The sequence below is a fragment of the Acaromyces ingoldii genome, assembly GCF_003144295.1.
Source record: "Acaromyces ingoldii strain MCA 4198 unplaced genomic scaffold FA10scaffold_5, whole genome shotgun sequence".
NCBI lineage: Eukaryota > Fungi > Basidiomycota > Exobasidiomycetes > Exobasidiales > Cryptobasidiaceae > Acaromyces > Acaromyces ingoldii.
In genome coordinates, this window is record NW_020290251.1 from 44,199 (window position 1) to 61,519 (window position 17,321).

At 55.9% G+C, this 17,321-nt stretch overlaps 9 protein-coding genes across 9 annotated transcripts; 5 read left to right on the forward strand and 4 right to left on the reverse strand.

The window, feature by feature from the left end:
- Positions 1–49: 49 nt before the first annotated feature.
- Positions 50–1,151, reverse strand: FA10DRAFT_254009 (DnaJ-domain-containing protein; the record flags this gene model as incomplete). The annotated part of the gene is made up of 3 exons (XM_025519713.1): positions 418–1,151; positions 208–335; positions 50–114 (listed from the first exon to the last, which is right to left on the reverse strand). Exons 1-3 carry the CDS (start codon positions 1,119–1,121, stop codon positions 50–52), a joined length of 897 nt encoding a protein of 298 aa, XP_025375244.1. The 5' UTR covers positions 1,122–1,151.
- Positions 1,152–1,251: 100 nt separating this feature from the next.
- On the forward strand, positions 1,252–4,179 carry FA10DRAFT_303053 (hypothetical protein). Its single transcript, XM_025525202.1, has 2 exons — positions 1,252–2,876; positions 2,934–4,179. The coding sequence occupies exons 1-2, from the start codon at positions 1,315–1,317 to the stop codon at positions 4,117–4,119; spliced, it is 2,748 nt and encodes a 915-aa protein (XP_025375245.1). The 5' UTR covers positions 1,252–1,314; the 3' UTR covers positions 4,120–4,179.
- On the reverse strand, positions 4,180–6,322 carry FA10DRAFT_268266 (hypothetical protein). The gene is made up of 3 exons (XM_025522256.1): positions 5,943–6,322; positions 4,526–5,873; positions 4,180–4,463 (listed from the first exon to the last, which is right to left on the reverse strand). The coding sequence occupies exons 1-3, from the start codon at positions 6,249–6,251 to the stop codon at positions 4,306–4,308; spliced, it is 1,815 nt and encodes a 604-aa protein (XP_025375246.1). The 5' UTR covers positions 6,252–6,322; the 3' UTR covers positions 4,180–4,305.
- Positions 6,323–6,639: 317 nt separating this feature from the next.
- Positions 6,640–8,079, reverse strand: FA10DRAFT_268269 (hypothetical protein; the record flags this gene model as incomplete). Its single annotated transcript, XM_025522257.1, has 2 exons — positions 6,640–7,441; positions 7,735–8,079. The coding sequence occupies 2 exons, from the start codon at positions 8,077–8,079 to the stop codon at positions 6,644–6,646; spliced, it is 1,143 nt and encodes a 380-aa protein (XP_025375247.1). The 3' UTR covers positions 6,640–6,643.
- Positions 8,080–8,530: 451 nt separating this feature from the next.
- FA10DRAFT_268270 (UPF0005-domain-containing protein) lies at positions 8,531–9,838 on the forward strand. Its single transcript, XM_025522258.1, has 3 exons — positions 8,531–9,040; positions 9,102–9,643; positions 9,708–9,838. The coding sequence occupies exons 1-3, from the start codon at positions 8,822–8,824 to the stop codon at positions 9,769–9,771; spliced, it is 825 nt and encodes a 274-aa protein (XP_025375248.1). The 5' UTR covers positions 8,531–8,821; the 3' UTR covers positions 9,772–9,838.
- A 1,151-nt stretch (positions 9,839–10,989) lies between these two features.
- On the forward strand, positions 10,990–11,487 carry FA10DRAFT_153130 (hypothetical protein). Its single transcript, XM_025518115.1, has one exon. It carries the CDS (start codon positions 11,079–11,081, stop codon positions 11,364–11,366), a length of 288 nt encoding a protein of 95 aa, XP_025375249.1. The 5' UTR covers positions 10,990–11,078; the 3' UTR covers positions 11,367–11,487.
- A 252-nt stretch (positions 11,488–11,739) lies between these two features.
- Positions 11,740–12,333, forward strand: FA10DRAFT_232371 (hypothetical protein; the record flags this gene model as incomplete). The annotated part of the gene is made up of 2 exons (XM_025518904.1): positions 11,740–11,891; positions 11,967–12,333. 2 exons carry the CDS (start codon positions 11,740–11,742, stop codon positions 12,331–12,333), a joined length of 519 nt encoding a protein of 172 aa, XP_025375250.1.
- A 419-nt stretch (positions 12,334–12,752) lies between these two features.
- Positions 12,753–15,197, forward strand: FA10DRAFT_268273 (hypothetical protein). The gene is made up of 5 exons (XM_025522259.1): positions 12,753–13,111; positions 13,181–13,567; positions 13,626–14,330; positions 14,400–14,662; positions 14,748–15,197. The coding sequence occupies exons 1-5, from the start codon at positions 12,773–12,775 to the stop codon at positions 14,941–14,943; spliced, it is 1,890 nt and encodes a 629-aa protein (XP_025375251.1). The 5' UTR covers positions 12,753–12,772; the 3' UTR covers positions 14,944–15,197.
- A 951-nt stretch (positions 15,198–16,148) lies between these two features.
- FA10DRAFT_280689 (hypothetical protein) lies at positions 16,149–17,137 on the reverse strand. The gene is made up of 2 exons (XM_025523635.1): positions 16,359–17,137; positions 16,149–16,277 (listed from the first exon to the last, which is right to left on the reverse strand). The coding sequence occupies exons 1-2, from the start codon at positions 17,027–17,029 to the stop codon at positions 16,181–16,183; spliced, it is 768 nt and encodes a 255-aa protein (XP_025375252.1). The 5' UTR covers positions 17,030–17,137; the 3' UTR covers positions 16,149–16,180.
- Between the last annotated feature and the right edge of the window lie 184 nt (positions 17,138–17,321).

The following is a 17,321-nucleotide window of genomic DNA, read 5'->3' on the forward strand; positions in this document are numbered from 1 at the left end:
ACCATCTATGGGCGTGGCATGGCGCGCCGTCGCGAGTGTCGAGGGTGCATCAGCCGAGCGTGTTGCTCGCCTTTTTCTTCTTTTTGCCCGCACCCTTCTGAAACGACCTCCAGTCTGACGGCAACGAATAATTCTGGTCTAGTCAGTTGCTCCATACCAAAAAAATGACATCACGACATCGTCGAGACGGAAAAGGGCCTTTCTCACCGCTGATGCGCTCCTCGCGCGTATTCTCCCAGTGCTCCTTTTCGTCGGCTTTGCGCTTGCGCTCCTGCACGGCCTCGTCCTTTTTTCGCTGCTCCTCTCCCTCGGCAGCGTGTTGGATGCGTACGGCTCTGGAGCGAATGCTTCGAGTCAGCAAGCTTGCTGCTACTCTCTTGAAAGGAAAAGCAACAGGTCCAAGGTCCAACCACCCACCGCCTCTTCCTCAGCTCATCGTCGACCATGAGCTCCTTTGTCCCCTTTCTGACCCTCTCTTCGAAGCTGGGCACGAGATGGCGGAGCCTCTCGTCGTCTGCGTCTGTGCTCGGACCGAGGCCGAGCTCGCGCAGCACGAGCACGCGGGCACTCATGACCGTCTCGTCGAGCACCTTTCGCTTCTCCTCGTCCAGAAGCGCGCTGCTGGCCTGTTTGAGCAGGCCAAAGGCCCGTTCGGCGCGCTCAGCATCGTGCCGCAGCTTGTCGGGGTGGATCAGCAGCGACTTTTTCCGGTAGAGGCGCTCGATGGCCTTTGTGTCTGCATCGAGCGGACACTCGAGCACGTCGTACGGGTTCAGCTTAAAGGCCGACAGGACCCGGTCCAGCTCCAGCTCCTGGAAGAATGACGTCTTTTGGAGCGAGAGAAACCTCTCGAGCTGGGCGGGATCATCTGGCAGAGAGGCAGTCGTGACGTCCGCCGGGGCAGAGGACGAGGTGGCCGGCGCAAGCGCAGGCGCAGGCGCTGGCGCTGGAGCCGGAGTAGATGAAGACGAGGCCGACTGTTGCTGCACCTCGGCCGAGCTGGTGGAAGCGGTGGGTGCAGGCGAGGACGATGACGAGGCCACCGGCGGCGGTGGCCGTGGAGGAGGCGGCCCTGGTGGTGGACCCGGAGGCGGGCCAGGCGGGCGTGTGGGGGAGGCCATCGTAGCCGTCGTCGAAGCAGACGCTACTGGTTAAATTAAGGAGAGAAGGACGAATAGAGCTTGCCCGACCGGTCCGTCGCGCTCATTTGTGGAGGTCACGGGAATCGTCAGTTCATTTTGCCCTCTTTCACCTTCCCCCCTCGCTATCTTCTTTCTTTCCTCCTCGCATCGACCTGCTTCGTCGCCCTCGACGATGCCAGCGCAGCCCTTGGTGCCTCCGCCCGAGCCCGATCCGCACGCGCTGGAGTCGCTCGATGACCTTATCTCACGAAGAGAACAAGATGCTCGGCGGGAGCAGTCGGAATCTGTAGATCCAAGCGCCGTTCCAGCGTCTCCCGCTCGCCGCGATATCGCGGGTCCTCGCAGCCCACTAATTACTACGGAAGAGGGAGCAGGCTCGAGCGCTATCGTCACATCTCCTATAACGTCGCCCATCAGCGGTACAGGGGCTCACAACGGTGACTCTGCGTTTTCTTCACGGACTGTGCCGCGAGACGAGAGGCGATGGAACGGCTTCCATCTCTGGAGGACCGAGTCGTACAATCTTCGAGCCGCCAGGCAGCGTGCCGCACTCGAGGCGCAAAGGCTCGCAGAGAGGGGCAGCTGGATCAAAAGAGCGGCAAATGTCGTCACTGCGCGTGTGGGCACCTGGCTCGGGAGCGCATGCAGAGGCGTGAGGGGAGACAGGGGCCAGGACGAAGACGACGGCGAAGAACAGAAGGGCTCCGACACCACGAGAATGATGTTGCTTACGCTGGTCATTGCGGGCGCGCAAATGGCTTGGACGCTCGAATTCGGCTACGGAACGCCATACTTGCTTTCGCTGGGCCTGTCAAAGTCGGCCACGTCGCTCGTCTGGATCGCAGGCCCCGTCTCCGGTCTCATTGCCCAACCCCTGATCGGTGTCCTGTCCGACTTGAGCACCTCACGCTGTCGGAGAAGGCAGTACATCCTCTCTTCGACCCTTGTTCTGAGCCTTTCAACGCTAACGTTGGCGTTCAGTGGGCCGATCAGCACGCTCCTTTGCGACATACTCCACACCGGGCTCGCTGACTGGGACCCGCGCCGCAAGGAAGCCGTCAAGCAAATCAACCAGGGCCTCGCCATTCTCGCCTTCTGGATTCTTGACCTGAGCATCAATGCTTTGCAGGCCAGTGCAAGGGCCCTCATCCTCGATGCGACGCCCAACAACATGCACTCTCGCGCAAATGCCTGGCACGGTCGCATGACGCACGTTGGAAACGTCGTCGGATACGCTGCAGGATGGGCCGATTTGGGCAGCAGCAGGGCTCTGGCTTGGCTCGGTGGGGATCAATTCCGCAAGTTTGCTGTCGTCAGCATCATAGGCGTCACCACATGCGCAGTCATCACCAGCGTCAGCATCCAGGAGGCCTACTCCTTGCCAGGCGATACCGTCTTGCCCTCGTCGGCAGCTTCCCAACACACAGCCATGTCGCCAACCGATGATCACCCGCGTCAAGCTCGTCAACGAAGCCGCCCACCCTCACCGACATTTTCCAAGCTGATGGGGGAGGCTCTTGGTCACATTTGGCACTCGATTCGCAGGCTTCCTCGAGCTGTACGAAGGGTATGCGTGGTGCAGCTATTTGCGTTCATGGGATGGTTCCCCTTTCTGTTCTATGCAACCGAATGGCTCATAGAGACGAGGCAAGCGGAACGAGAAGCAAACCACGCGAAGCTTGGTGGGGGCGACGTCACCGACAAGGATAAAGAGATGGGCAGTCTAGCTTTGCTGTGAGTTCATTATCTTTCCCCTCCTTTGACATATGGGCTGACATAGTCTGTGCGTAGCCTCTTTGCCATTGTCTCGCTCGTATCCGGTGCTGTCCTGCCCTTTCTCTCGCTGTCTAATTCTGCAAAGGCCACACAGCAGCCGATCCACCTTGAAGGACCAGAAAGACAGCCACTTGGCCGACAGTCCCGTGCCCATCGACAGGTCAATGGTGCTGGCGAAGCCCACGGCGAGGAAGGTGCATTCTACGATGGAGATGACGACGGTGTCGGCGAGAGCCAAGACAAAGGCGTTCAGGCATCATTGTCATCCTCGAAGAAGCCTGGCAAGCTAACACTTCGGACTATGTGGACCCTCTCATCGGTCCTCTTTGGCCTCCAGGCTGGCATCGTCACCTTTTTCGTGGAGAAGTCGAGCCGCGCTGCCATCGTCTTGATTGCATCGATTGGCGTGCCATGGGCGGTGGCAAGCTGGGTCCCGTTTGCTCTCGTCATGGAGGCTGTGCGCGAGGCCGAAGAGGGTCTCTCGCCATTCGAATTCGATGCCGATTGGTTCGCGCCGCAACAGGTCAGGAGGCGACGAAAGAGGAGAAAGATGGATGACGAAATACGACGGCGCAGTCGGACTTTTTCTGCAAGCCTTGACCATGACAACGACGAAGAAGAGAGTGGAGAGATTGGCGAGGAGGAGGCGAGGAGAAGGGTGGCAAGGGCGGTGTTGGACTGCGGGGAGCTCGTTCCCTCTTCTTCTTCACCGTCCGGACAGAGCAGGCGAAGGCTCTCGCGAACCTTGGCGGGCGAGTCTGGCTCACCTCGACGAGGACTGTCCGGTGTCGAGGGCTCGAACGGCGGAGGTGCAGCGGCCATTCTCGAGGTCACCAACGTCGAAGACGATTCCAACAACACCAGCAATGCTAATGGCGACTCGTTGGGAGGCACGGTGCTGGGCATCCACAACTTGGCAGTCGTCCTGCCCCAGCTCGTCGTGGCTGTCGTGGCCGCCCTCATCTTTCGCGCAACCTCATCGGACGCTGTAGTCACAACACCTACTGGAAAAAGAGGGGAGGTGGGAGGAGCCGTCGTTTGGGTCATTCGGTTCGGAGGCCTGCAGTCGCTCTTTGCGGCCATCCTCACGCGCTTTGTGCCATTGACAAGAACAGAGAGGGCTCTACGTGGCGACAAGAATCTGTTGGGAAACGCCGAGCTCGACGAGGATGATGAAGTGAGCGAAGATGAGACTGACTGAACGCTCTATTTCATGTTGAACTGTAACATAATTTCAATGGGATGTGATCACACCTTCTTTTCGTGAAAAAGCATGTTGAAAGGTGATGATGTGGATTGGGAATGGACAGAAGCTACACGTAGAATCACTCAAGAAAGAATGATCTGTAAGAAAAATACACGAAGAGAGAAAGAGAGAAGAGTAGCATCATGAGCGAGAAGAGGATGGGCCAAGCAATGGCATCGACTCATCCGGCTCAATGTCATGGTGTGGGGTTGGTGCTGTCGAGGGAGAAGGAATCGAGGAAGAAGCAGAGGGTTCATGAAGCGCCGGTGCTGGGGGAGTGGGAGGCACAGGGACCGTGACTAAAAAAAATTGAAGTGTCAGCGACATCAATTTTGAGAAGGTTGATTTGAGTCAAACTTACTGTCGCGCTTGCAGATCGGACACAGCTTGCGAACCTTGAGCAGCCACGAGTCGATCTCGGGCAGGTGAAAGACATGACCACAAGGCAGAACGCGCACCTTGTCGCCGTCAACAAATTCAGAAAGGCAGATTGCACACTCGTCGCAGCTGTAGTACGATCGTCCGGGAGGCAGGAAAGAATGGTGGTTTGTCGGCGGAGGAGGAGGGATGGGTGTAGTCTTGAGAATTTGCCTAGAGGGTCCGGGAGCAGCCTCGCCGTCGTCTCGGTCGTCTCCGACGGTGTCGAGCTCGACTTGCCCACCTGTCCCTCGCTCCACGTCTGCTTCGGCGAGTGCTGACTGTTCGCAGGCAGAAGACGAAGCCGAGGCTGGCGAGCCGTTTGGAGAAGCAGCCCCCTCACCGGCATTGTTGACAACCCCTTCGATCTTTTCCCATGGCTGGCCATTTCCCCGCCAAATCAGGCAAGGCAATCCGAGAACGACAGGCTCCGGTGCCCTTTCCTTTCTCCTCTGACGCGCGAGTCGGATTCGGTGCACGATGATGGTCGTGATGGTCATAAAGGACGGGAGTAGGAGCAGGATGAAAGCCAGATCGATCAGAGGCCACTCCCACATAATATCATCCCTTCCCAAGACGACCTCGAGCCCGCCTCGCCTGCCGTCTCTTGCCATCGGGTCCTTGCACGCTTCTTCTTTTGCTTTGCCCTTTGCAGCACGACACTCTTGCCTCTGCTGCTCGCTTCGCTCCTTGTCCATCTCCTCGATAAGCCGCGTGAGATCCAAGTAGCTGGGCCGCGTCACAAAGGCACTGGGGATCTGGATGTCGCGCGTGTCGCCAGGCGCAAACATCGTCACCAATCGACCACTCAGGCCAGGATCGCTGTCCTCGCCCGGATCGTTGCCAGGTCCCTTTTCGTAGCCGGGGCTCGGCGCATCTCCCACAACGACGGCCGTGGCGCCGAGCGCCTGTGCGACGCGGACCTTGGCAATGAACGCACAGCCGCCGCCGCGCTCGACGAGGGCGATCCAGTCCTTGGGCGGTGTAGGACCCTTCTTAGCATTGTGTACATCGGAAAGGACACTGCGGCCGACATCTCTGCCGTCTTCATCATCATCGTCGTCATCGTCAAAGTCCTGATCGCGCCACCCCGGCCCATCCTTGTAAGGACATCCGTGATTGTCCGCTAGTGATGCTGCTGAGGAACTTCTAGAAGGGGTCCTACTTTGGCTGTCGTGGGACAAGTCCCGATAAAAGTCACTCATGGGCAGCAATGCGCCACGGAGTCCATCGTCAGACGTGATCCTTGGTCCAAAGGCGGCTGGTCGAGTGAGGTAGGTCGCTTGCGTTTTCTGTCATTGTTGCCCTTTAATCAGCATGCAAGCAAGCTGTATCAGTGCATGGTGAAGTATGCGACTCACCACTACCTCGAGCGTGCTGCCACCCCAAGCGAATGTGGCGCTGTCCCCACCAAAAAAGCCGCCACCGCCTTCACCGGTGGTCATGTCCCCATCGGAGGGGATCCACGAGTCGAAGAGGCGGCCAATGCGATCGAGGAGCGAAGTCTGCGCACTGGGAGCACCCTCGGCCAGAGGCGCCATCATCGACAGTGCCGCATGGTCGTGTGTACGCAACGAGGACTGGGGCGCAGATGTCGAAGCCGAATGAGAGACTTGTGCTGCATAGACGAGCGATAGGACGAGAAGCACGAAGCGCCGGGGTGGGTGCATCGTCGCTAGATGCACAGCGATGCGTGCGACCTCTAAAGAAAGCGAAAATGGGGTGAATGAGGAAACACAAGGGCCTTAATAGATCAAAGGGGCCCGATAACTCGTGATGGCGAGGACAAAGGAGTCTGGTGTCGTTGCACACAAAATGTAATGCGAGTCCAAAAGTGGGCTCAGTCCACGCGATCGCGCACTGCTCGGAGGCCTGCATATACTGTACGAATCGCTCCGCCTGCATCACCCCAAGCTATTTTTAATCTTCATCCTTTTTGTACCAGTCAGACAACAACAAAGACGATTGGGTTTGTGTGTATTCATTGAGACGAAGAGCAAGCAACGGGTGGAGAGGGTGGACTTGGCATAGGGCGTAGATAGTGCGTCACGAGGCACTTTTATTAGTGACCCGAGGAAGAGCCAAGTTTGCGTGTGACACGGTGATCACCATGTCCGTTTTCGTCGTGCGAAGCGTCTGCATCGTGTTCTTGCTCGTACCTGGCGGCGGCCTCTTCCTCTTGGGGGTCTCTGCCCAACGCGATTCTCCCTTCTTCCGAAGCCGGCTCGCCTTCTTCGAGGAGCCTGTCCTCCTGCTCCTGCTGCTGCGTTTGGCTGATGCTCTTCTGCACGATGCTGCCCAAGATTGCCACAGCCTGGAGACCAATAGCAAGGACGATGGCTGCCGTGATCTCGGGTGGCCTCCTCTCGCCGAGTCCACCGATACCGCGCTTCGAGTCGCCGTAGAGAAGGGCAAGGTGGAGATAAATGCCTGCGGCGGCCCATGTGACGTCCATCGTCGCAAAGATCCAAATAGCGCTCAGGGCACCCATGCTGCACAGCACGGCAAAGCTTGGCCACAAAGCCTTGTGAAGATTCTCAAAAGCGGCCTTCCCGCCCTCAGACACGTCCCAGCCTAGCGCAACAAATGTCTGCTGGGGAATGTCGAGCTGGATAATGGTCACGAGGAACATTTTGATGGGGACGTGGATGAAGAGCCAATCGAGAGGACGAGAGAGCGAGGGTGGATATCGGATCTGGAGCAAGAGCACTGTGATGAGAAGTAAGAGCCCGCACAGCGAAAGCAGCACAAGACCGATGAGGTGCGAGACGTGCTTGTTGAGCACCCATGTGACTGCCCAGGCCGCCAGGAGCAGGTTGGAAAACGCTAATCGCAATCCGACGCCATTGACGATCGTACGCTGTGCGATCATGAACAGTAAGAGCAAGAATCAGGAGTCAGCTTCGTTGAAAAATCGGCTTTTCCGACGGCTTCGACCCCAACGATGCAGTTTCTACCGTCGACGCTCCTGCTCCTCGGTGTAGTTCCTACCCTCAATGCGTCTGGTGGTCCGAGCGCGAGCGCTCGGTCACCTACGACGCCTTTACTTTCCCTTCTAACGCTCCCATTTCCTCTTTCTCTACTTAAGTCCTTTGCTCTGTTCATCGTCTGAACGATCGGGCTGCATTCGAGCAAATGGAGAGCGTAACGCACCTTGGTGAACTCCTTCTGGCTCAGGACAACAAGCAGAGCGAAGCCGACCTGGAGCAAGAACATGATAGCCCAGAAGAAGAGGACAAGCGATGCGTTGGGCGTCAGGTAGGTGCCATGTTCCTGCGAGACTTGGCCTAAGCCAGGACTGATGGCGACTGCGCACACGGTCAAGGCCGCCAGGGTGACGAGGACGCTAAGCGGTGTCAGCGCCTGCACTTTTGTCATGTGCCCTTGATTCATCGTGGGAGGTGCCTCTGAGGTATGCTCAGGACTTGCTACGGGCTGATAGATGTGGTCGGCAAAAGGGCGCGGATGGCTGTTGCTCGTAGCCGTCGCCGTCGCCATTAGTTGAGAGGAGAAATCGTGCGTCTAGGCTTCTGCAGAAAGCCAAATACCGTAAAGTTTGTGGAGATGAGAACGTCATCACGCGTCAAGGAACAAAACCCTGGCTTCTTGTCGCATTGTCGTAACGCCTTGAGTTGCGCGCTCATGGTGATAGCGAATGGCTCCGCAATGATAACGAGCGATTGCGAGCCTGATGAGATCTTCATGGCGTAAGCATGTGTCTGTATCGAAGACTCCGCCCCCGACCTGGCAAAGAAAACAAAAAAAAAAAAAAAAAAAAAAAAAAAAAAAAAAAAAAAAAAAAAAAAAAAAAAAAAAAAAAAAAAAAAACCAGCACCCCTCTGACAGTGAGTGAGCCAGCATTGGTGCTTGACCTGTTTCTCTTCGGACTGTCTCTAGATAAATGACTTCGTGAAGTGCCACCTGACCGCTCTTATTGCCAAACTTCCAGACAGGACGAGCCTTTGGAGCCATCAGAAGCCTTGCCCGGTGCGGGAGGCGTTAGACTAGGGGCTGTATTGAGACGACGTGGGGAGCCTTAGAGCGCACGTGGAAATTTAGCTCAGCCTCTTTTTGGACTCCATTGGAACTCTGCTGCATCGTACCGCGCGGTCGCACTTCACCGCCACCACTAGCACGCCTCGCCTTCAACGGCTTATAAGGCGTCAGTCTCTCTCCTCACCAAGCTTTCCACCCATTACTGGCTCTCCAACGCCCGTGCGCTCTCGAATAGCCAGTCCACATGTCTTCGTACACGCAAGCACCGCCGGGGTACGCCCCCTCGAAGCATCACAAGGGCCAGTACCAGTCAATTCCTCAGGATGACGACGAGGCCGGGCCGTCCGCTCCTCTGCTCAACACAGGACCCAGAGAGGAGGGCGACATCGACACAGATGACTTCAAGTTCAGTGTCACTGTCGAACAGAGTGCACCCGAGATTCGCCAGATGTTCCTCAAGAAGGTGAGCTAAACATTTTGTGAGCGCTGGCTTCCTCTGCTAACGCATGCATCGCTCTCTTCAGGTTTATGCCGTGCTCTTCCTGCAAATTCTCGGAACCACCGTTGCCTCGTATCTCTTCAGTACTCGCACCGTGACGACCTGGGTTCAACACAACCAGTGGTCGGTCATTGTCGCACTGATCGGTAGCTTTGTGTCGATGGGTGTCCTCTTCTGGAAGCGACACTCTCACCCGCTCAACCTTGGTCTTCTCGCTCTCTTTACCGTCATCGAGTCCTTCTCCCTCGGTTTGGTCGCATCCCACGTCTCGAAGCGCATCTTGCTGCAGGCCCTGGTCATCACTCTCTTTACCTTTGCCGGCCTGACGTTCTTCACCTTCCAGTCCAAGCGAGACTTCTCCGGCATGGGCCCATGGCTCTACGGTGGACTCATGCTCCTCGTCGGCCTCAGCTTTATTCAAATTTTCTTTCCCTTCAGGAGGAGCATCGACATGGCCTTTGCTGCCGGCGGCTGTCTCATCTTCTCGGGCTACATCGTCTACGACACCCACATGATCCTGAAGAGGCTGAGCCCAGAGGAGTGGGTCATGGCTGTCCTTTCCCTTTAGTGAGTCGCTTTCGTGTCTTCCTCCGTGTTCCGGATGCCCAAAGCTGACACGAGCCTCACGCAGCCTTGACATCATCAACCTCTTCCTCAGCGTCGTTCGCATCCTGAACGGAGCCAACCGCGATTGATCTGCGATGTTCTACATTTCGCTCGTCCTCTGTTGACTCTCTTTCTTATCCGCTTGTCTTTGTGAATTGGCTCTCCAAGTTTTGGTTGAATGTGATTTTCGATCTGTGTCTTTGGTATCTCACCGTCTCAGCCCTTCCTTGAACGCAAAATGCAGAATCAGTCGTCGATCATTCTCGGATCCGATGCTTTTGAGTCGTTTGTCAAGACCAGTACGGTGCAGTACTTCGTTCGCTGATTTCAAGCTGTTTCATCTCGAGCATCAAGTGCCACTATAAAGCCTGATCTTCGAGCTCTTGGGCAGAGGAATTGGACAAAGTCTTTACCAAGCAATAGAAGCCGGGTGTAGGATGGGCGCGACCGAAGTCAGATGAGCCAAGTAATCGACCTCCGTGTGGCTGAGCGACAAGCGGCTGAGGGGTCAGCACCAGCCATTTGGGGTGCAGAGATCCTTAAAGCGCCCTCGTCTTCGGGACAAAGGACAGCAGAAGTAGTGCGGCATTCTTCAGATGAAGTCACATGTTGCAACACGTTGCCACGAAAAGTCCGATCGAATTGCGGAGAGACATTATGCAACACCTTCAAACGCATTTCGTCGCAATTCTGCTTTATGGCTGCGAGACCGCGCACTCAGACGGAACTCCGTGGCCTTGGGGCGGGCGGCAACGCTGGTGCACAGCATCCAGGACCAACCAGACGCACTTGCTTAGCCTTTCTGCTTCGTGGGCTGGCTTCCGATGCCGGCTCGGTCTCTTTTCCTTGGCTAAAGCCAGCCAGAGCATAAACAAGACTTTCCTCTTCGGGCGAGCCTAAGCAGAGAATCCAGACGTTGCAATTCCATGATACAGTATCAATTATTAATTACTTCTCACTTCATTGATGCGCGAAGCGCTCACATAGCGGAGCCAAGAAGGAAGAGAGGAGCGTGTGCATATGTATGTGCACGAAGCTAGATCAGCTAGCTAGAGAGAGAAAGAGCAAAGAGCACGCAGGTGGGACAAGATGCGGGGGTCCCTGCGCGAAAGCAAGCCCAAAATAAAATGGCCGACAGAATATCAATGCAAGGAGTTTCGGAAGAAGGGCTCGTGCATTTTTTACTTTTTCGCTGTTCTTTTGCCCTCAGGTTCCATTCATCGCCATGCACGCCGCGCGCGCCGCCCACATATTTGGTTTGGCGTGTACCGCGTCTTTGGCACCGTAGCCCACGGGCGGCAATTTGTCTTGGCCCTGATCGCATTGCATGCATTTGTGCTGCTGCTTCACTACTACGTACTAGTTACTACTGTATGTATGTACCGGCCATTCGTGCATGTTGCTTTCATTGTTGCCGTCCATATGGCTCTCAGCGAGCATTGAGCAGTCGCTCGCGCACAGAGGTGTGGAAATTGGATGCACAAACAACGGCCCAATGCTCGACCTTTTTTCCACGAAAGAAAAAATTGACGCAGGTCTCCCATCGAGGTCATTCCACTGCTGCTACTTTTTGCATCCTCGCCGTTGGTCCTTCGTCCGAATGAGGAAGTTCTACGTCACGGCCTGCCATAGAATCGGCCGTATTGGACTTGGCGGCGCGTCTACACTGTCTCTCTGCTCGTAGTATGGAAGTTTGTACGGGCGCTCGCTTGCTGACCGAAGTTGCCTGCCTACTGCCAGCCTGCCTGTTTTGGAAACAAGTTATATAGACCGAGCGGCTCACTTGCCTCTTTTGACTACATCCATCCACTCTCTCGCACCGCATCTACTCCATCCTCCCCACCAGAGCAGGCTTCCACACACGTCCTGCAACCACACGCTCATTCAGTCTTCTTTGCTCTTCCACTGCACAATCTCCCACCACAATGCTCTTCACAAAGGCGTCCCTGGCCATTGTGGCCCTCGCCTTGTCCATGGGTATGGCAGCTGCCGGGCCGGTCCCCGCCGTTGAAGCCAACACCGACGTTGTCGCTCGCGGCATGCTTGGCAGCAACAACATGCTCGTCTCGTGGGAGTCTGTGCCCAACAGGCGATCGCCCTTGGACCCAGAGCTCTCTGAGCTCGACAAGCGAATTGTCTACAACCCCAAGATCGAGCAGCCTGCAGCAGGCACCGTTTGGTGTGCCGGCAGCCAGCAGGAGGTGACCTGGTGAGTGGTTGTCATGGCTCCACTATTACTCAAGTTTTCTCACGCTGAACAACACTGCTTTCTTCTCTCTCTCAGGGACACATCGGCATACAAGCAAGAATACGGTGACCTCAAGGGCACGATTGTCCTCGGTCAGCACAAGGCCAACAATGAAGGCGGCCTGAACCTGCAGAGCTCGCACCCATTGGCCAAGGACTTCTCGCTCAGCTCCGGAAAGACGACGGTCAAGGTTCCTTCCACTACCGCAGCAGGCGACCGGTACATCATTGTGCTCATGGGCGACAGTGGCAATGCTTCCAAGGAGTTCAGCATCAAGCCCGCCGGTCAGTGCGGAGGCGCCAAGGAACAGAGCAACGGTGACGATAGCATTGCCGACTTCAACCCGCTTAAGAGCAACTTCGCCAAGTCGATCGAAGAGGCTGTCGAGCTGCCATCGGCATGAGGGAAGAGAGACTTTTCTCCCTTTTTGTGCTCATCCTTCTCGTCATGAGTGGAAGACTGGTTTCTTCCCTCCCCATTGCATTTCTCCGTCTCTCCTCTGTGTCTCTTCCCCACCCCACCCTGCTGTAGATTAATCAAGCTCTTTTCTTACCGTCTCGCCATTTCGTTCGAGTGGTACGAGCTCCAAACGGACATTTCTTCCCTCAAATGAAATCTCATTATCATCCTTCTTCTTTTCTAAAACTCTCCCCTCTCTCTTTCAGGACGAATGATGATGGATGGGCGCCAGAGGTCCCAGACGGCCCCGCTGAGTGCTTGTTGTTTTTTCAGGCTCAAAATATGCTGGTCTGTGCACGCGTCCGCTCTCGAGCGGACTCGTCGCGCTGAGGCAGGCCCTTTGTTCTCCACTCCTACGATCTCCTTTGTTATCGGACGTCGACATGTTGCTGAAGTGGAGTCTCTTCCTCTTGGCGCTCTTTGTGGCGTCCTCCTCGCAGCAGCAGCAGCCGGGTGGGCGTCCCAGAACGAGTAAGGTTGCCATTATTGGTGCGGGCCCAGGCGGCACAAGCGCAGCCTTCTTCCTGTCAAAGGCCCAGGAGAAGCTCGAGGCGCTTGGTCGAGGAAGCGAGGGCTTCGACGTCACCGTCTTTGAGCGCGAAGAGAGAGTCGGTGGACGGACCGCGACGGTACGTCCTTACGATGACGAGAGCCTGGAACCCGTCGAGCTTGGCGCCAGTATCTTCGCCAGCGTCAATCTCAATCTCCAACGAGCTGCCAAGGTGAGAGAAGCAGGCCGCTTTCGTATACGAATGACATGTGCACGCACTGACACAGTCTTTGGATGCAAGGACTTCAACCTCTCCACCGATGCCAAGCTTGGAACCAATGGGGCCATTGGCATCTGGGACGGCCAGCAATTTCTTATAGAGGGGCTCGACAACAGCTGGTGGAACTCGGCGCGCATGCTCTGGCGGTACGGTTACTCGCCCATGAAAACCAAGAATCTCGTGGCGGATGTCGTCTCAAAGTTTGTCAGGCTCTACGACCCCACCTATCTACACAAGACCCAGGCTGCCGAAGGCAGCATCGTCGCCACCACCGGGAGCGAGAACAAGACAACGAGCGGATTCCCATGGGCGTCAATCGAAGACATTGCCAATGCTATGGAGCTGAGTGGTCTGGTGGCTGTCGACGCAGGCGACTACTTTTATGAGCAAGGTGTCTCCAAGCTTTTCGTGAGTGGTAGTACTGCACAGCGTGCAAGGAAAAGAGATTGTCTGACGCCAGAGCCAGGTTGAGGAGGTTGTTGAGGCCGCCAGCCTTGTCAACTACGGTCAGGAAATCTATTCTATCCATGGTGTCGGAGGCCACGTCTCCTTGGCCGCCAGTGGAGCAAAGGGCGTCCGAGGAGGCAACTCGCAGGTGTTTCAAGAAATGCTCGGTCGCAGCGGCGCGCGCCTCAAGCTGGGCGTGCAAGGCGAAGTGACTGGCCTGGCGCGCTTCGACACTGTCGAGGAAGCCATCAAGGCCGGCAAGCTGACGCATGCTCAGGCCATTGAGCGTGGCTATGCAAACGAGATGGGAGACAAAGCGACAAAGTGGTGGCTCGGCACAAAGTCGGGCTATGGCGATCTTTACGACTATGTCTTTATCGCTGCGCCGTGGCACTCGGCAGGTATCACTCTTCTCAACACCCGGGCAGTGATTCCATCTGCAAAATACGTTCATCTCCACGTTACCATTCTCGTCACCAATGCCGAACAGCCAGACCCGCGGTACTTTGGACGAGGCGAAAAGGACAGTGTACCCACGACGGTCCTCACCAGCCACGCTTCGATTCGCAAGACCAAGGCACCATCTTCAAGTCCGTCCTTCCGTTCCTTTTCGCAGTCAACCCTGGCTCTTTTGGGCAATCCAGTCGCTGCCATTGCGAATATCATTGCGGGATGGTGGCCTGGCAGTGGCGGTGACAACGAAAAGAAGGGGCCTGTGATTGATGTGGGTACATGACCGTCCCCTCTCATTGCGCATCGATTCACTGACCCTCGACAACTCTGACGAACCCAGTTCAATTCGCTCAGCTACCTCGCAGAGATTCCCGCTCGGCAAGGCGCAAAGGACGGCGAAGAGGAATCACCAAAGGAGCACGTCGTCAAGCTTTTCTCCGAGAAGGAGCTCAGCGACGACCACCTCGAGGCCATCTTCGGGAAGGGCAGGGTGCTGTGGACTCATCGAAAGCAGTGGGACGCCTACCCGTACTTGACGCCGACACGCGATTTTGCGCCGTTGCAAGCCGACGACAACCTTTTCTTCCTCAATGCATTTGAGAGGTGGGTTGTCTTCTTTCACGTATCCATCTATCGAGCGATTCTCCCGTACCGAAGAATGATCACTCAATCAATGTTACTCCAACAGACTAATCAGCACGATGGAAACGAGCACCGTGTCGGCGAGAAACGCAGTCGCAATCGTTCTGCAGCGCAAGCTCGGCTTCGACTTTGTCCATGGTGGCCAAGCCTGTCCTTGGGAAAAGGAAAAGTCTACGGACGACGACAACGACGACAACAAATTCAACAAGAACTGGGCAGACTGGGGTTGCAAGAGCGGATGATGATGCTTCTCTTCTGTTCCCTCGCCTTTTCTCCCTCACGCGTGACGCCTGATCGTATTCCCAGCACTTCTTCTCACCTTACTATATATATCTATCAAGACTGGATCGAAACTACTGCTGTCTTCGTCGTGCTCTCAGCTGCGGCAGCCATCAGTTGTATGATTTGTGCGCGCAGTATTGAGCGGAGCGTTCGGCGTCGGATGATGTTGGGAGATGGGTTCATGCCAGTATGGGAGTCGGAGAATGCGAGAGACACGGCGGGGCGGGGGCGGGGGCGGGGGCGGATCGCCGCGTTGGCAGCGACAGAAGGATAGAGGGGACGAAAGAGAAGGGCAGAGGAGGATGGTCAGCAAACTACAGCGCATGAGTTCCCCGCTCCTCCCCAAAAAGAGGACGGGATGCAGATTAAGTGTGTGCCGAGTGAGTCGGAGAGAACGAGGGAGAAGAGAGGGGGATTGTCCGGCCTCTCCGCCCCCTCTCTGGTGTTTTTGGGCGCCTTTCCATTCCGACTCACCTTGAGGCTGCAAACGGCACAACGAAGAGGGGAGAGAGAAAGAGACCGAGCTGGACGGAGGATGAGGGAGAAGGAGAAAGAGAAGGAGAAGGAGACGAAGAAGAAGAAGAGAGCCTTCGTCGGAAACAAAAGCCCAATACAGTACAGTATCTAGGCCCATGTCGAAGAAAATTGTTTCTCTTCCTATCGATGTTTCCCTCAGCCCCAGAGAGACTGCGACGTTCAGGGTCCTCTCTCGCTGCTCCCCCGTACATGTATGCAAGTTTAGGCAACGCATCTGTTAGAAAAAAAGCTATTACTAGTGCACCCACTTGAATCCCTTGAACAATGCTTTATCCTTGCCCATCGAGAACGAATCCGAAATTACAAAAAGGGCGCCGTCTTCCTTCATCTCCTAGTCCACCTTTGATCTGTGCATCGCAATTGCGAAGTCTAGCATCGGAACTCGGCGCCGGCGTACTTCATACAGCCGTGCCTGAGAAACACTGAAAAGCCTGTCGGCGCACGGGCAGAAGTGTGTGAGCTTGACGAGAAGATCAATGTAGCGCCTTGGAGAGAAGAATTGCCCAGCGAGAGTTACCCGAGCAGATCAAAGAGGGCGGCATTTCCTGGACGTAGAGCTGGCCGGCTAATTCAAGGCTCACTGTCTTCTTTCCACAACACATTCGTTCACACGAGAGTAAACAAGGGTCACAAAATGAAATTCATCAATTGACGACAGCTTTAGGCCAGGGTCTCCTGGAAGAACTTGCCGGTGGTGCTGACCGACTCTTCCCAGCCGGCCTTCACCTTGGCATCTTCAAGGTCAGGTCGGCAGCCGCTGTGAATTGGTAGATTTGTTTGTAATGGGTCAGTGCAAGCAGAGAAAAGAGGGGGAATGGTGAATGGCGAGCAGACTCACAATCCGTGGACGGTGTTGGGGTATTGCTTCGTCCTTGAGTCGAGGAGGTTTCTGGACTTGAGCGTCTTTTCAAACGTGTCCTTGAGCTCGCCGAACAGGGGGTCGAGCTCAGCCTCGTTGAGGAGCGTCTTGGTCTGGATCTTCTCCGCGTCGCTGGCCTCGAGCAGGCTGGGGTGATAGAGCGCGATACCCTTGACAGCGCCCTCCTGCGCGGCAATAACAGCGAGCTTGGCGCCGTAGCAGTATCCGATGGCGCCCGTCGGGCCTTCCTTGCTCACTTCGTCGATGACCTTCTTGAAGATAGGGTACGTCTTGTCGGGTCCGTGTCCCTTGCCCATCCAGGCCATGAAGTTTTCGAAGTTCTTGCCCATGCGCTCCTCGCTGGGAGGGCCCGACGAGGCTTTGTTGGGCAGCTGGAAGTCATCGGGCTTGATGGGCCCATTGGGGAAGATGTCGGGAATGTACACGTTGAGACCGCTCTCGTTGGCGATGATGTCGGCCACGATCTTGGGGTTTGGGATGCCAAGGCCGTAGATGTCAGTTGCGACGACGACGTTTCCCTTGCGGCTGCCCTTGGACACATATGTCGTGACGCCGTTGATCTGTTGCGTCGAGCCCTGCTCCTTGCCGGGCAGTTCCTTGAGATCGATGCAGCCTTCGCAGAATGACATGGTTGCAGTTGTGATGCCTGGGGTCTTGTTGGAAGCGTTGGCGGTTGTAAGAGATGTGACGGGCTTAAGAAAAAGCAGTGGAGATGCTGGATATTCGTTTGCCGAGGTGGAGACTACGAAGTGGAGTACAGTCCAGTCCTCGAAGGTGGAGTGAAGGTCATCCCACCAAAGTCGATTTCGTCATAGGATGACGAACGATGTGACAGATTTTGCTTTTGTGCATTTCATTCTCCCGCCCTGAGCTACGTTGATATATACAAGATTGAGGAGGAGGAGGACTGCAACGCCCTTC